The sequence below is a fragment of the Denticeps clupeoides genome, chromosome 7 (assembly GCF_900700375.1).
Source record: "Denticeps clupeoides chromosome 7, fDenClu1.1, whole genome shotgun sequence".
NCBI lineage: Eukaryota > Metazoa > Chordata > Actinopteri > Clupeiformes > Denticipitidae > Denticeps > Denticeps clupeoides.
The window spans coordinates 7,835,481-7,851,127 of record NC_041713.1 but is presented as its reverse complement, the minus strand read 5'-3'; the positions used below and the strand labels follow the sequence as shown (position 1 = coordinate 7,851,127).

At 42.0% G+C, this 15,647-nt stretch overlaps 3 protein-coding genes across 11 annotated transcripts in view; 1 reads left to right on the top strand and 2 right to left on the bottom strand.

Moving 5' to 3' along the window:
- The window catches only part of LOC114793508 (RNA binding protein fox-1 homolog 2-like), a 31,529-nt gene extending 27,212 nt beyond the window's left edge, over window positions 1-4,317 (top strand). For 7 of the 8 annotated variants that reach the window (XM_028985348.1, XM_028985342.1, XM_028985345.1 and 4 more), the window contains exons 10-12: window positions 273-364; window positions 1,088-1,163; window positions 1,267-4,317. In XM_028985348.1, coding sequence (XP_028841181.1) covers window positions 273-364; window positions 1,088-1,163; window positions 1,267-1,311 — 213 coding nt within the window. In that variant the 3' untranslated portion in view covers window positions 1,312-4,317. Of the gene's footprint in view, window positions 1-272; window positions 365-1,087; window positions 1,164-1,266 lie in introns of those variants that run through there. The other variant, XR_003750253.1, reaches the window with a different exon arrangement.
- A 600-nt stretch (window positions 4,318-4,917) lies between these two features.
- LOC114793507 (G-protein coupled receptor family C group 5 member D) lies at window positions 4,918-9,165 on the bottom strand. Its single transcript, XM_028985340.1, has 4 exons — window positions 8,909-9,165; window positions 6,898-8,132; window positions 6,133-6,188; window positions 4,918-6,016 (listed from the first exon to the last, which is right to left on the bottom strand). Exons 2-4 carry the CDS (start codon window positions 8,057-8,059, stop codon window positions 5,918-5,920), a joined length of 1,317 nt encoding a protein of 438 aa, XP_028841173.1. The 5' UTR covers window positions 8,060-8,132; window positions 8,909-9,165; the 3' UTR covers window positions 4,918-5,917.
- A 2,231-nt stretch (window positions 9,166-11,396) lies between these two features.
- On the bottom strand, window positions 11,397-14,717 carry pde6hb (phosphodiesterase 6H, cGMP-specific, cone, gamma, paralog b). 2 transcript variants are annotated; one of them, XM_028986653.1, is made up of 4 exons: window positions 14,627-14,717; window positions 12,298-12,455; window positions 12,149-12,189; window positions 11,397-11,927 (listed from the first exon to the last, which is right to left on the bottom strand). In XM_028986653.1, exons 2-4 carry the CDS (start codon window positions 12,441-12,443, stop codon window positions 11,851-11,853), a joined length of 264 nt encoding a protein of 87 aa, XP_028842486.1. In that variant the 5' UTR covers window positions 12,444-12,455; window positions 14,627-14,717; the 3' UTR covers window positions 11,397-11,850. The 2 variants fall into 2 exon arrangements, with proteins under 2 accessions (XP_028842486.1, XP_028842487.1); XM_028986654.1 differs by having other exon boundaries at window positions 12,298-12,452; window positions 14,627-14,706.
- Window positions 14,718-15,647: the final 930 nt, after the last annotated feature.

The following is a 15,647-nucleotide window of genomic DNA, read 5'->3' as shown; positions in this document are numbered from 1 at the left end:
ATGTACAGATAAATTATTATATTGTGAGTTGTTGACTTTTGAAGATGCACAGTGCCCATTGAGCCGATTGAGGTTTTCTGCTTTATTAAAACCAATAGAATCAAGTCCATGCGATAAATGTGCCTTTTATGTACCATTCTGAAGCAGTGATTTGACGTGGAGTGACCCTATTGCCTCCCTACCTCCTAGTTCTCTCTTCTCTTCCTGTAATCCCTTTAGTCATGCAGTCTCTGCCTCTGACCTCCATCCTTCTTTCAATGTCTTTCCCACAGGGAGGTTACGCTGCCTATCGCTATGCTCAGCCCGCTGCTGTAACCGGGGCAACTGCTGCGGCGGCTGCTGCTGCTGCTGCCTACAGTGACAGGTGAGTGTCATCAGAGGATGCCGTCAGTAAGCCAGGACTGAGGAAGAGATCGGTTTAATGCTTGCTCATAACTACCAGTTTAAGCATAGCTGAACAATGTGATTTTTATGTTTTGATGTTTTTCCCATTTGTCCTGTCCTGTTATTGTACATCTCCTTATATTCTTCAATATGTTGCTATTATTGTAATAGTTGGTGTGTGATACATGGACATTTTAGATAAATGCTGTTTGGTAGTAGCCTAGTAGGTAACACACTCGCCTATGAACCAGAAGACCCATTCAAATCCCATTTACTACCATTGTGTCCATGAGCAAGACACTTAACCCTAAGTTGCTCCAGGGGGGTTACCCCTGTAACTACTGATTGTAAGTCGCTCTGGATAAGGGCGTCTTGATAAATGTCGTAAATGTAATGTAAATGTAAATGAAAGTAATTTATTATAATGGATCATTGTTGCATCACTAATATTGCTTTATTTTCAAGCTGCCATATTAATCACAATGTGGACTCAGATCTTTTATGTCTTTTATCTTTGACTTTGTTTCTTTTAAAACATGAAACTAATCAATTAATTGAGAGAAATAAGTAATCTGATTAGCAGAAAAATTTGAATTTTTAAATGAATTCAATTTGCCACTCACCATTGGACTTTGTGTTTGACCAGAGCACTGAATGTACTCTTCTTGTACTAATTTTTTATTTCCTTGTAACACCCCTGCAGTTATGGCAGAGTGTATACAACAGATCCTTACCACGCTCTGGCCCCTGCCGCTGCTGCTTACGGAGTCGGTGCCATGGTACATCGACCATTACATCAATTTTAATCCAACATGAATGTTTGGTTGAGTGCTTTAAACCTGTTTTTAAGATTTAACTAACCCTCCTCTCTTCTTCTTGCAGGCTAGTTTATATCGAGGTGGATACAGTAGGTTTGCTCCATATTAAAGGAGGGAAGACAGTCCACCCCAGATTTTTCCCTTCTACATTTCTGGAAGCCCCTCTCTCTTTCTCTCTTCATTCGGAAAGAGCCCTCCCCTTGTCATCTTCTTTGGGCTGTAGTCTGAGCCCGACTTTGTAGGAAACCAGGATAAAGAAGACTCAACCCGTCACATCAATTCATCAATTCTCTGCCATGATGGAACAGAACAACTCTGAAGAGACATTTGGTGGGAAAAATATTGGAAGATATATTTGGGGACGTTTTAACAAGAACCAGGAGTAAAACTCTTTGACCAGGACTGAGAAATCGCTGCTTAACTTACTATTGTTGTCGTCGTCGTCGTTGTCGTTGTTGTTGTTGTTGTTGTTATTATTATTATTATTATAATTATTATTGGTGTTGTTTTTTCCCCACACTACAGCTTTGCATTCACTACTTTGGTTTCCTTGAAACAGTCTATAGTTAGGACCTGTATTCTCATTTTACAAAAAAAAAAAATGTATATATCTACAATTTTTAAATCCAGTGTTTATTTCCTTACAACTCTATCTACCAAGTGCACAGAACCTTTAGGTTAAGGAGTCGCTACTTTGAAAAAAGCTGCTGTGTAAATGGTGCAGACTTTCATCTGGCAATCCGTTATTTGTTCCGTTATCTGGAGTGTAGTGTGAGAACTGAGAGATAAGTGACTGATTTTGAACCTTACAAAGACACCATGGGTGACGAGCAGTAAGAATCAATTGCAAGCATGTCCCCAAAATGTCATTGTGCCATTTGAGCCAAAATCATATGGATAAAAGAAACTAATTCACAAAGCAGTAATGTAATAATAATGACAAGAAAGCAATGTTTTTGTTCTGCATTACCTCATTGTACTTTTTTATTTGGTTATTTGGTAATAACTGTTAAAGTGATGAGCAAATACGTCCTTTAAAACATTAAATAATGATGGTTATTATTGTTATTATGCAGATCATCTTGATTCGTGCTATTACTGGTCCGGTTGTATTGTAAGTGAAACTGACAAAACCCTCAAATAGAGGTTTTCATCTGTATCATGTTAACTGCTGGCTGCGTTTACGTTTTTCTCCTGAGGAACACCTAGTGGAACGCCTGGATCAAATAATGATGGGTGGAGACCGTGTACCGTTCTGCCGAGTGACACTGAACTCCTATTGCAGTGCTAGACTACACCCACCATTCCTGCAGTCTTCTTTCTGAACTTCACGGTGACTTGCCATTATGTGTTTGCATGTATCCCATTTTGAGTAAGACCCCTGGTTTTTGAGGATGAAGATCAGAATTCTCAGGGTCTGAGATGACTGGCCCGAGAGCAGATCACCTTGCATTTTGATAGAAAAAAAAAAAAGTGTGTAATCAATACTGAAAAACTGCGCCATTCTTGAAAGGGCAAACGGTCCAAATCACCTTGCGCGGTTTTTCCCTGTGTTATTCCTGTGGGAATGTTGTAGTTGAGTCTGTACCAAGTCACTGCCTCAGAGCTTTTGTCTTTTTTTTCTTTCCCTCCTCCAAAGTTACAGGACGTTTTGAACCAATATGTAAATATGGTCTTTGTCCTGTTATTGTATATCTCCATATACTCTTGAATATGTTGCTATTATAATAATAATTATCATTATTATTGCTATATATTTTTTTTCTTTTTGGTTCCAAAGATTTCTAAAAGCACATTTTTGGTCAGCTATACACATTATTATCCTTTTTATAGTGGTTGTTCCAATCATTTTATTTTAATTATTTTCCTTTTGTGTCTAAAATGCCGTCATTTCATCATATGTCTACTTAGACACCTGGTCCTGGAGTCCTGGCATCTAACAGCTTTGCAGAGAAGTCACGATGATGCTTTATTGGGGTGGATGGATTGATGTTAATTTATTCGGACTGCTTTTAGCATCCGGTCCTATCAAGGGCTAACAAGGCCCTCCTGGACTCTCCCACTTGTCTTGGAACAGGTTAAAGATTGCTAGAAAAGACCAGTAGAGGTAGTAGAAACTAACTACCCACCTCCAGCTGCCAGCGTTGTGGTAGCAAGTGTGAGAGAAGATGGCGACGACATTTCAAACAGTTCAAGGATGTTAGATGCGCAGAGCGCTCTTCAGAGAACAGACACCGTCGTGTTCTGCGGTGGCATGAGTCTTCAAGGCCTTTTCAGTAGTGGTCACTGGGAAGACTTGTGATGAGCAGTATAAGTGATTTTTGCATGAAGAAGCATGGTGGTACCCGAGTAAAGTGTAAAGAGCTGAGGCGGAGGGATGGGGCTCTGTAGTGTTAATCAGTGTTTCATTGCTGTGTGGGGGGTTGAGGGAGGTTGAAAGGGTTGCAACTCTGGCTTTTGTCTTTAACAACAAATCTGTATCTTCAGCCAAACTTCAATATGCCGGGACGAAGCTGAAATGCATGAGGATGTAGTCACTACCATTGCAGTGAGAATTGCTTTTCTATATCCTGTTTTTTGTGTTTCTAGACTGGTTTGAATGCTGGTTGTGGCAGTTTAACAAAACGTGATTTTGGTAGTCAAAAACATCCTCGAAAATGCTGGATTTCACGGCAAGAGTTGTTTGTAATGTTGTCATAGTGACCCCCGGGTTTAATTTCAACCCCCAACTTCCCCTTGGCTGGACTCTCCCAACAGCCTCTAGGACTGATGGGACCCCGTGTCAGTCGTCCACCCACCCACCCAACCTTCTGTGTTGTGCTGAAGCCTGGCCGTTGCAGGACTTTTTATATATTAACTGTACGGTTAACCCTTTCCCTCCCCGAGCACCCTCCTCACCTTTTGGTTTACAATAGAAAGTGACTGACTTGTGTGTTTCTTTTTTTTTTTTCTCCTTTTCATGTTTTCCCCTCATCCAATTGTATTCATGCCTGCCATTTTTTCTGTCATTGTTATTGAATGTACATATAAACAGTTTGTTTGGTTTTTAAAATGTGTCTGCTCTCATTTTTAAAAAAATTATAATAAACCATGCAACTTGCCTGCCAATGATTAAGTACAGTTTCAGTGTTAATGCCTTCAAGATGTTCCTATCGCAATATACATTATACATTTCATTAAGAACACATACATCCTGGGTCACATTAATTCCATAACGTTCCAAGGTCATTCACATTTCAGGTGTGTTTCTCACTAACTGGAACAGATGTTAAATAATAGCTATAAAATATTCCAGTCGCTTTGGTGTGGCAGACTTACAAGCACACGTCGACTGAGCGGCAACACCAGGGTTCTCCTGTCAGATCCACCAATAAGGTCCACCTGGTGTGGATTCGGGTTACTTGAGGTGCTGCCTAGGTGGCCAGTTGTGCAACAGAACGTTCTTAATGAATATCCACAATTGCCTGCTTGCATTATTCCTTTAACCGTCGTTTGTTACCAAATCTAGTGAAGTCATTCGTATTTCTCTTTAAATGAATAAGCACATGTCAGAAAACGAGAAATAACTGCAGGCTGTCTGTTAAACCCTGCATTGACCTGCAATGCAGCTGAAAACGCTGCAGCTCCAGGAGCTTTCATCCGTCATTTGGCATGTGACAGAGCCACCTAGTGGTTTCCTAGGGAACAAAATCATAAATGTGCGACTCACATGCTGTCACTTATACAGATACATTCAATTTAATCATTGACATCCAACATAATCAATTAACGCTAACTGGCATAAAAATCCCATTCGTGTAGAATTGTTGCAGATACAAAGTGTGTGTGTGTGTGTGTGTGTGTGTATATATTGGTTATCAAGTCAACGAGAGAAGTATTTTGGCATAGTGATGTTAAAGTTTTGCAGTCTAAATTCTGCTATTAAAAAATTGAAAACACCGCTGATGCCCACCCCATAATTTCCCAGCCCTGCCTCCTCAGGACACATATCCCACATCCTCTCCACTTCCTCACAGTCAAACACACACACTCACACACACACACACACACACACTCAGATAAGCTTCGTCCATTAAAATATTCCTGTTAACTACTGCAGTTTCACTGGTTGGGTGTAATGTTTGCCTGTTTAAATCATTTCCAATGCCTGCGTCATTCCAATGCCAGCATGGACATGTCCACCGACTGCTAATGCAGCTTTAGCTCCGTGTGGGCTAAGAGACAAAGAACCACTTTTCTAGTCATGACTATTTGCTCAACCTTAAATTATAGCCTTCTGCCCACTCGTTTGTGCTGCTTTAGATTGTGTGAAGTGTATAAACATGTATAAAAGACATCTTCGGCCTTACCTGTAATAATACAGAAGGCTTGTCCATATAATTCTGACCCAAAGGCTACTATACTCTCCCAATTATATGGGTGAAATGATCATTTCTAATCGTCTGGCTAATCCACTGATAACTTGGCACAATGCAGAGAAAAAAAAATACTTCCATATATATTACTATGTCATTTACTATGTCAGTATGAAAGTGCTCATTGAGTGATGTATGGATGGAAAAAAAAATCTTCTTCCTGATCCTGGATCAGATAGTGATGTTAATTCTGTTCATTCTGTTGTGAGTGTGATGTGACCTTGCAGCGTGTGCACGGCTTTCTCCAGTCACAATGTGCTGTGCAAGCAGACGGGCGCTTCTGTATGTGTCTCAATTTTGCTAATTTTCCAGCCTGGATCCATAGTAGTCATCATAGGGCTCATTCATATTGGTGGTCTGAGGCCGTGGGATGGTATAATCTTTAGACGGATCGATTTCCTGGAAGCACACAAGCACAGGGCTGCGTTAATGACTGCCCGCCACTTGTGTAATTGTACACTGAGTGCAATTAGCCAATGTAGCATTTGGTTTTACTGTTTAATCCAAGCACTCACCGTCATTGAGAATCCAGATTCGTACGGGGATCGAAGTACTGGCAGGCTTTTTTTAACTGAGGAAGGAAAAGAAAAGTCATATAGTCCTCAATTGCCAATATGGTTAAATATTTCTATGTTATATTATATCATGCACACTGTTATAGGTCTTGCTGTTAATGATAAAAAGCAAGGAGGCAATCATATAGCTGTAACTATATATATATATATATATATATATATATATATATATACACACACACACACACACACACACACATATGTGCATGTGATACCTAACAACAGATACGCAGGTGCCAGTCATGTCCTGCCAGTGCTGCCATTTCAGAAAAAATAAAAAAATGCAAAAGGTGCTTGCAAGAGTCACTGTTGATTTGTCCATTTCTTGGTTAAACATGGTGGAGGATCCAATCCCTAGTAAGACACTGGTTCTGTCTGGCTAGCTGCATTTTTTTTATTACTGAGAGGGATTTGACCAACAGTACAGCACATTCTACTGCAGGTCCTGGAGGACACCAGTCCTGCACAGCTTAGATCTTTCCATGTTCCACCACACCTCATTCAACTCAAGAACTGGGTGATAATGAGTACAGAAGTTGAATCAGATGGGCTAAACGAAGGTAAACACAAAAATGTGCAGGACAAGTGCCCTCTAGGCCCAGGGTTGGTGACCCCTGTTCTACTGTATTCTGTACGGCCATTGCAGTTGGCAGATGATGGATAACCTTGTACACTCAGTATTGTGCTAACTAGAATGCTTGTCACCTTTCTTTTCCACACCATCACCCTCGAAGCTGCAGTTTTCCTTGCCCTCCTTGTTTCTAGGAGGCGGTCTAGACAGGTCCATAGATGGGGTGGTCCATCCCGAGAAGTCAGGCAGACGTTCCTTGGACTGGCCCTCCCATCGGCAGAGGAAACCCAGGTGCCCAAGGCCGTGTCCCAGCAGCAACACCCACCCACTGGCAACCAGTCCAACACTCAGCACTGGGTCGTCCCAAGCAGGGCTCCGTCCCACCGCCTGGTCTCCACGAGTGAGCATAGAAATCCAGGCCACCCATACTCCTGCACACAGCAGCAGCGTGAAGAACATCAGCCCTGCCTGTACCTGGGCCTGCCGTCGGCTGCCAGAGGAGTAGGCATAGCTGTGGGTGCCACATGTGAGGCTGAGCAGCCACAGTGACAGCATCAGTGCCACCGCCAGCAGGAACAGCACGTAGATTAGCAGCATGGCAAACTCGGCTGGCGTGTAGCCGCAGGGTTGCTTGTCCCGCACCAGCACCACCACCAGCCATTCAGTGGCGATGATCACTTGCACCAGAGAAAGGGCCGTTGCTGTTGTTATCTCGCCCCAGCCACGTGCCAGCGAGAAGCCCAGAAGTGCCAGACAGCGGGATGCCAGGCTCGAGAAGCACATGGCAAAGAGCACGCCGAACATGAAGACCCGCACGGGACACGTCTGGGGCGTCAGTTGCACCACAAAGGCAAAGGTGATGGCGAACACGCCTGCCGTTCCCATCAGGAAAAGCAAGTGTGCCGCCACCTTGCCCCCGAGGCCGACGCGCCGGTAGCCTGGCCGGCAGGCACAGACCCACAGACTCCAGAAGAGCAGTCCCAGGAACAGTCCCAGACTCAGCAGGAACCCCACAGAGGCCAGACTCTCCACCACGATGCCCCACACGGCCTGCCGGTCACACAGGTTGAAGTAAATCCTATCCAGGTTCGCCCTGCAGCCGGGGACCACAGTAGAGTTCAAGGGTGTGGTAACAAGAGGGCCACTTGTGGTCACAGCTGGTGGGACGGTTGTGGCTGAGGGAGTCATTGTCGTGAGATTGGTGGCTACAGTGGAATTGTCTGCGATGGCCATTGGGGAGGCACTGACCAGCAGGAGGAGAAGAAAGTGTACGTGTTGGTAATGGTTGGAAGCCATGCTGCCTTTCGCTGCCTTTCACTCTCTACTGAGCCTTTTTTCCCCAGGTGTTATTCCTCTCTTGGGAATAAAACTGAAACAATGACAAGTTTGTTTATTTCATGACAGATCCAAGGTTTTTTGTTCTATATTTACAATTATATATTTCTATGTACCTTAAGAGCAAAGAACATTAGCACATAAGCACATAATCTACAGGCAGAAACTGGACTGAGCTAGAATTGTAACTGGAACAGACAGCAGACAAGTCAAAACAGGCAAACAATGGCATGTGAGACAGAGAATTTGGGGGAATAGATGAATAGATCGGCTGAATGCTGACAAATCTGTGCCAGCGAAACCAGGAAAAAGAGAGGGGATCAGGGAGCCAGAAGGAAGAAGTGAGCGAGAAAGCGAACCTAAAGATGTGCACTCCAGATAGGTTATGGCCACTTCCTCTCCTTTATGAAAGGGAGCCCTTGTGGATGTGTCACTGTATTCAAACATGACATTCAATTTGCTTATCGCGCAAATGCCATTTTCTGATTGTCATTTCTGACTTACATTAGCATGCGCATTAAACACAAAAAAATTGTGTTTAATATTGTTCTATATTGTTATAGAAGAAGCAGTTTCTTGCTAAATGGTAACTTGGTAAATGAGGTTCTGTTAATTGACCTTTCTGGATGTAAAGAGCTATGACAGATATCCACAAAATAACACTGAATATCTCTCAAAACAGCAAGGTGACAAATTATGTTCAATCATTCAATTTGAACATCAATTTTTAGTCAAATCAATCACATTATCTGTGCAACAATAAGATTAGCTTTCTACCAACATCAGAGAGTCTCAGAATGTTGTGCCTACCTGAAGTCCAGCCGTCTCAGTGGATCCCCCTCATAAAGTGCACTAACTGAGGTAATCCTATTGTCTCCAGAATATGAGTAATGAGTGGAATGCGTAGCTGTGTGTCAGCAGATCGGTCACAGCTCACTCCCTGTCATGATCCCAGGCCTGTACTAGTGGAGGAAAAAGGGAAGAGGGAATGAGTGTGGGAAGAAAAGATTGCTCTCAGAATTTACACTGACAAAGGTAGAGGTGAGCAGGGAGTGGTGCATGGGGGCATACATACAGACACACACACACACACACACACACACACACACACTCACGCATCGCCTCGCAGAGGTGTGGCCGAGGTAGCTGGAGGCTATGGAACAGGTACAGATAAACACATACACACAAAGTGGTTTTATCGGTTACCTGCATGATAATCTCCACAATTGTCTGTAAAGACAAGGAAAGCAGGTCAAGTTAAACAGAAAGAACGTGTGATCTGGCGTGGGTGATAAAAAAACACAGCTCAGGGATGAGTGGGCGAATCTTGACGATTGTTTGAGGGTCATCACAGTGGTTGCTAGGTCTGTAATGGGGTTGGGGAAGATGACTGTTACTGAGTGTGCCTGTGTGTGATGTCACCTTGTTCAAGCTCCTACAAGTCTGGGAGTGAGGGAGTGTTAGCGGAGGAGAGCAACCGCCTTAACGGCATTTCAGATTTGCAGCAAAAAGGAAAACTGTCACTTGACGGATGATTCACGAAGAAGAAATATTTCTGATATAAATAAGAGAGGTATTTTGGTTCATGTGTGTGCAGTCCAAATGTGGTCAACATGTGTGTGAGTGGTATGCTTGAGCAATGCTAATTTTTGCAATGGAAATAAAGATGTTGAGAAATAATAGCTGGGACGTGATGCAATCCTGAAGTAATAGTACAAAAATGCCTTCAACTCATACACAATATTAATGCCCTAACATAATACTGCTTCCATGGTTACAATTTCTTCTATAGCATGTCAGGAAGGCCAGGCTGAGCCGTCATTCTTTGATGTTATTGGCGTTTCTGATGTATGATTAAGTGTACTTTAATAATGTGGTTAAAACCAAATTATTGTGTTACTACCACAGCCTTCTATGTTTCCTTGGTCCTTGGCTTTATGCATCCTTGAAATGAAAATACAAATAATTCAAAACCTGTATGGAGTAGAAAAAAGTTTTAAAGGAAAATACACATGTTAACATGCTCAAGCTAGCAGTAATGAAAGAAGCTGGGCTCCATGCAGAATTTATGAATTAGAAGCAATTGTATCAGTTTGTTGTATAAAATGCGTTTTATTTCTAAAAGTGTCTTGAATGTTGGTTTAAGAACGTGGCTGCTCTCTACGTACCACCATTGTATTTTGTACGATACAGAATTGGCCCACTTTACTCCATACAATACTTTGTCTTCACTAAAAGTTAATTTATTGAAATAGCCTATGTAATTTTGTTGTTTTTATTTAATTGTGGCCTTTATTTTGAACGCACAGAGGCTGGTGAAAATGGTGCTGCAATCTGAGGAGGGCTCAACTATTGATGTTAGTTGTAAATGCCTCAAAATTCCACATTTTGTGTGGTTCCACATTTTCATATTTAAGAAAACAAGATATCACTAGATGGGAAGCAACAGGTCACTAGCAATATGTTGTAAATGATCATTTACACATTTCAATGTTTGATATATCGTATCGTGGTTAGCTTAAGGCTAGTTTTCATTTGCGGTAGCTTGCTATGTTAGCACAAATAAAATAAAGCATTTAGTGTTTCTGAGAAATTTCCCACCATATGGGAGTAAATAAATTTACTACAGATTTTTAGGACTTTGTTAGATTGTATATTTAAGCTATTGACAATGTGACAACCATAATGCGTTTCTTGTCTTAAATGAGCTGATAGAAAACAACAAAGCCTCTTTTTGTTTTTTTATTAGTTTATTGAGTCATTTTTTTAAAAAAATTCTCTTTCTGAAGACGTTACACATTGCAAGTGATAAAACAATTCTTAAAGACTGTGAAAGGGATGAAACGCTTGTGCAGTGGTGCCAGTGTATTTCGTGATCATGTGAAAACATGCTGCTGGCAGGTTCTTCCAATGACAACAGCACAGACAAGTCCATACTGACAACATCAACTTTAATTACGTCTAACCCAGCACATACAAGCAAACCCTCACATTTGGAATAAAACAGATGCGTCATGTCCTCTGCGTGGCAGGCTCTAACTCACAAGGAATGGGAGGAGTCAAAAGGGGGCATAACGAATAAATGAATAAGAACTAAAGGCTCCATGACAGCAACATAAAATAGTACTGCATGCTGTGAACGTTTTTTTTTCTGTTTGTGTTTGGTAGCAGCACCCCAGATAAAACACACCAGTGAATAATGGGGAAAGGCCCGAAATACCGACAATCATATAACTGTCGCACTAATGTTTAATTGTTTTAGCATCATTAGGGCCACTCACTAGAAGCAAGTTATTACACATAATATCACACCTACATTTCATTTTTCGTTTTTTACATTCCCGTGTTTAGGATTTTGTGGAGGGTAACAAACGAGGTAGGCCGGCTTGCGGAATGCTGATTGCTCAAAGTTTGGTGGTGCGGGCTGAGGCGCCTGGGCAAGTAGTCATCAGATCGGGCATATATAAAATATATAAAATATTATTATAATAACAGTAATAATAATAATCATGTTGATAGTAATAATAATTATAGTAGCAAAAATAAATTATATCTGTGTGTTTTTGTATAGTTTCTCTTGGCAAGCCCTTGGTTGTATTCCTGGCTTCATACGCACACACATCACCGGCTGACCGCATGACCGAGACCGAGAGGGAGGGAGATTAAGTTGAAGGGATACGAAAAAGATGATGGGCAGGGGCCAGGTTGTGGTCAAAGGTGGAGCAAGAGGGTGGGGTCTGAAGCATGGCATCTTAAATGATGCCGTATTTGGCCAGGTCGCTGAGCTCCATGTCGCCAAAGGCCTCCCATGGGCAGACCACTGTAAAGTCTGCATAAAGAGAAAAAGAGAATAATGATATTGCAGCAGTATTATAAAATATCCTATTCTACCAGCTAAAGCCAATTCACAATCGGGGTTTCTTTCTTGTGAGTTTATTTTTGACAAGCCAGAAGATCAACCGCAACATCTTATTTGCAGAGTTACATGAAGTCTTACTTCATGTTTAACAACTAATATCAAGAAAGAATTGTCACAAAGTTGCAACGCACCTGTTCCAAGTCCCTCCATGCCAGGGATGTCATCACCAAATCTGTGGTTTACAGAGGAACAGATGGGTTAAACTTCCATTTTTCGGACGATAAACCGTATGATAGATGCTGGATTATTGTGAGTGTGAACATGGGTTTTGAAAGCTTACCCCTTCTGTCCAGGCTTGGGGGCCTTGCTCTTGAAAGTACGCATCTGCCTCTGCTTGAATTTGGGTGGTCCCTTCTTAGGCGTGGTGGGCCCTGCTCCACCTGCTGGGGCTGCGAGGGCACTTCCTGCAGGGGGTGCTGCGTTCATCTTTGTGGTCTTCTTCCAGAGAAAGCGAGACAGAGATGTCAGACTAAGGCTTCCACCATAAAACATTTCTATCCCACCCCAACAGTAAACCACGATGGACGTCACCCTCTCTGCTTATCAACACCCACCCCACCTCAACTCCCTTTAATCCTGGCCATCCTGCCACTACCCCTCAGATTGCAGGGCTAATCCAGATTAGATCTGATTAGGCTAATCACAGGCATTATCGCTGATTCCTCCCCATAGCCACTTTGTTTAATTGCCCTTCCCAATTTTGGGTCTTTCCTGTATGTCATCTGGCATGACATAGTCAAAAACCACCATTGTGTTATCTTCATTTGCACATTGTCAACTACAGTGAAATCCTGACCCTGATTTACTGTGCAAAGATAGGATGAATACAGATGCATTTTTTTTTTGCATTTTTAAAACTGCAATTGACCTTTAGCAGATGTATTAAATCTCTACTCTCTCTGGATGAATTGCACAGCTCTTGCTGCCTCAGAAGAGCACAAAATATCATAAAGGACTCCTCACATCCCTATCATGACCTGTTCCAACTGTTGCCATCAGGCAAGAGACGCAAGAGCATTAAAACCAGGAGAAACAGACTAAACAACAGCTTCTACCCTGTTGCCATCAGGGCACTTAATGTCATCTTTCCAACTCCAACTCAATTTCTTTTTCATGTGCTATAAGGTTCTCATGTGCAATAAGTTTTTCTACTTCACCATTTAATTTAAAAAGTTTTTATTTTTATATTTTGAATATTCGGTATTATATTTGTATTATATTTTGTATTGTATTAGTATATGTCTTCTAAGATAGCTGTTTTATTTTTATTTTGTTTCTACACAGAGTATTTAAGATACCTCTCTGGCTCAGGGACTGCACCTTGTTACATTGACAATAAAGACATTCTGATTCTGATAATGTCCTCACCACATTCACTATTTATATCTAAGTGAATATGGAAGAAGGCGGAAAGAGGTCCGAACCCTTTTGAAACAAACTATTGCCGCAAATGTCAGTCATCTAGTTAGGCCATTAGGTGTGTGCACCTTAATAAGATTACATTTCTCAGACATTTGTTGACAACTAGCACTGTCCTTGCTCTATCTTCCTCCAGCCGCCTCTCACTAATCCTCCTACTTCACCCCGTTCGATTCCGTGATCTTGTTACATAACCTCAGACACATGGATCTTGCGATTAAAGAGCCTGAACTCAGTGTATTATAGAATTTGCTAGACACACGTTCACATGGTACAAAGATCAGTGTTGCATTCGAGCCCAGCGCATATGTCATCGACAGCCTGTGTGGCATATGCAGCCACCAAAGATCCAATCTGGGGTGATTCCCTCGCTGCCCTGGCAAGTCCTAACAGTTGTCACATACAGTCTAAGACCATTCAGCTGTAAATATTACATGATATGATCTTGGCTGCATGCCCTCAGCAAAAGAAACAGAAAGTGTGTCAGAACCAGTCAATAGTTTGGGCAAGCCTTCTCATACAATGTTTTACATTGTAGATCCAGCCGTGGAATTATGTAGTTAACAAATCAGAAAATGCTTTATATTTGGATTCTTCAAAGTCACCTGGCATGTCGCTGCAGAATACTGTGGTAGCCATGCCGGTTAAGTGTGCCCCGCTAATTTTAAATAAACTGCCAACAGTGTCACCAGCAAAGCACCCCCATGTTATCACATCTCCTCCTCCATGCTGCACAGTGGGAACCACCTTTTTCCATAAATTTGGACTCATCAGACCAACTTTTCATTGATCTGTCATTGAAGGACTGTCGTTTCCCTTTCGTTAGTTGAGTGTTTCTTGCCATAATATGGATTAGAACATGACTATTCACTATATAGACCATAAGTCTGCACAACACAACTGATGGTCTCAAACATGTAGAATGCAAGGAATTAACTAAGTCACATCTGTTAACTGAAAATCTCATGAGGCTGATGGAGAGAATGCCAAGAGTGTGCACAGCTGTCATCAAAGCAAATGGTTTTTAATTTGATTTGTTGAGACTCATCTATGTAATCTGTGGTTTAAACTTCGGTTTTCAATTCAGTTCCTCTGTGCATGTCCAACATCATAGTACACCACTATGCATCAATATAAACAATAGCTACAGAAACACTATGGCACTGTGTACATGTTTAAAATCTTCTCACCTGTTCTTCTCGCCCTATTCTCAGAGAGCAGGTGATGGTACAGCAAATCCGAACAGGTAGGCATCTTCCGTCCTCACCTTTTATACCGCCGTGCTAATCTCTTGCTTCTCTCCAATCACGTGTCCCCCTGAAGGTCGACCAGCGTTGCTCGACGCTGTCTCTCTGTCCCCTCCCAGGCTCCTCGCAGCCCTTCATGGGCTGAGGTAACAAAAGAGATACTTAGCCAAGAGTTGTTTTAATCCCCGCCACTTAAGAACACATTGGGACACACATTACCTGATTTTAGCTGGACTCCAGGGCCAGAGGACAGTCTAATCAATGGTGGATGTCTGCTTGCTGTCTGCATGTGTGTGTGTGTGTCTGGTCTCGTTTCATGTCCATGTGAGCCATTTTATCTCATAGGCAATGTATATTTTTTCCTGTTTCGCTAGCTTTTAGCTCAGGCCCATCATCACATTCACCAGCAAAATGGTTTTGTTCCTTTTGAGTGGACCATGAATATTACCACTGTGACTAAAAATGATGGCATTTTCCAGCAAATTCATTGCAGCAACACATTACATTTCATATAAATGTAAAAAATTTACAGTACTCGCCTATCACAATTGGCAGTAGCTCTTTTAAGCTTGGTTCTTTTAGAAACGTGACGTCAGACAGTTAAGCAGGGTGGGATGAGGTAACAGCAGATTACACATGGCCACTTCAGGGTACATTGTTTGGGCTGTGAGACTGCCTTCAGGATCCATAGGATATTTCTTTATTTACATAGCTTTTTCCTTTACGTCCCTTTAGGACACATGCAATGGCACATGATCCATTATTGAATGCTTATTTACATTGAATTGCATTGCCTTTATCAGACGCCCTTATCTACAGTGACCTTCAATAGTTACAGGGACACTCAGCTGGACACACTCGGGGTTAAGTGTCTTGCTCAGGGACCCATGTGTAGTAAGGTGAACTTGTCTTCGTCTGGCTCATAAGCAAGTGTCTTGCCCACTAGGCTACTACCACCACACCT

Bases quoted from the DNA above. Each gene is read 5' to 3' on its own strand.
- pde6hb (XM_028986653.1), bottom strand. From the start codon at position 12,443: ATGAACGCAGCACCCCCTGCAGGAAGTGCCCTCGCAGCCCCAGCAGGT. The intron at 12,190-12,297 runs GTAAGCTTTCAA...TGTAAACCACAG, and splicing joins CCCAAGCCTGGACAGAAGGG to ATTTGGTGATGACATCCCTG. The intron at 11,928-12,148 runs GTGCGTTGCAAC...CTCTTTATGCAG, and splicing joins CATGGAGGGACTTGGAACAG to ACTTTACAGTGGTCTGCCCA.
- LOC114793507 (XM_028985340.1), bottom strand. From the start codon at position 8,059: ATGGCTTCCAACCATTACCAACACGTACACTTTCTTCTCCTCCTGCTG. The intron at 6,189-6,897 runs GTGACAAGCATT...TTCCTTCCTCAG, and splicing joins TGATGGTGTGGAAAAGAAAG to TTAAAAAAAGCCTGCCAGTA. The intron at 6,017-6,132 runs GTGAGTGCTTGG...GTGTGCTTCCAG, and splicing joins AATCTGGATTCTCAATGACG to GAAATCGATCCGTCTAAAGA.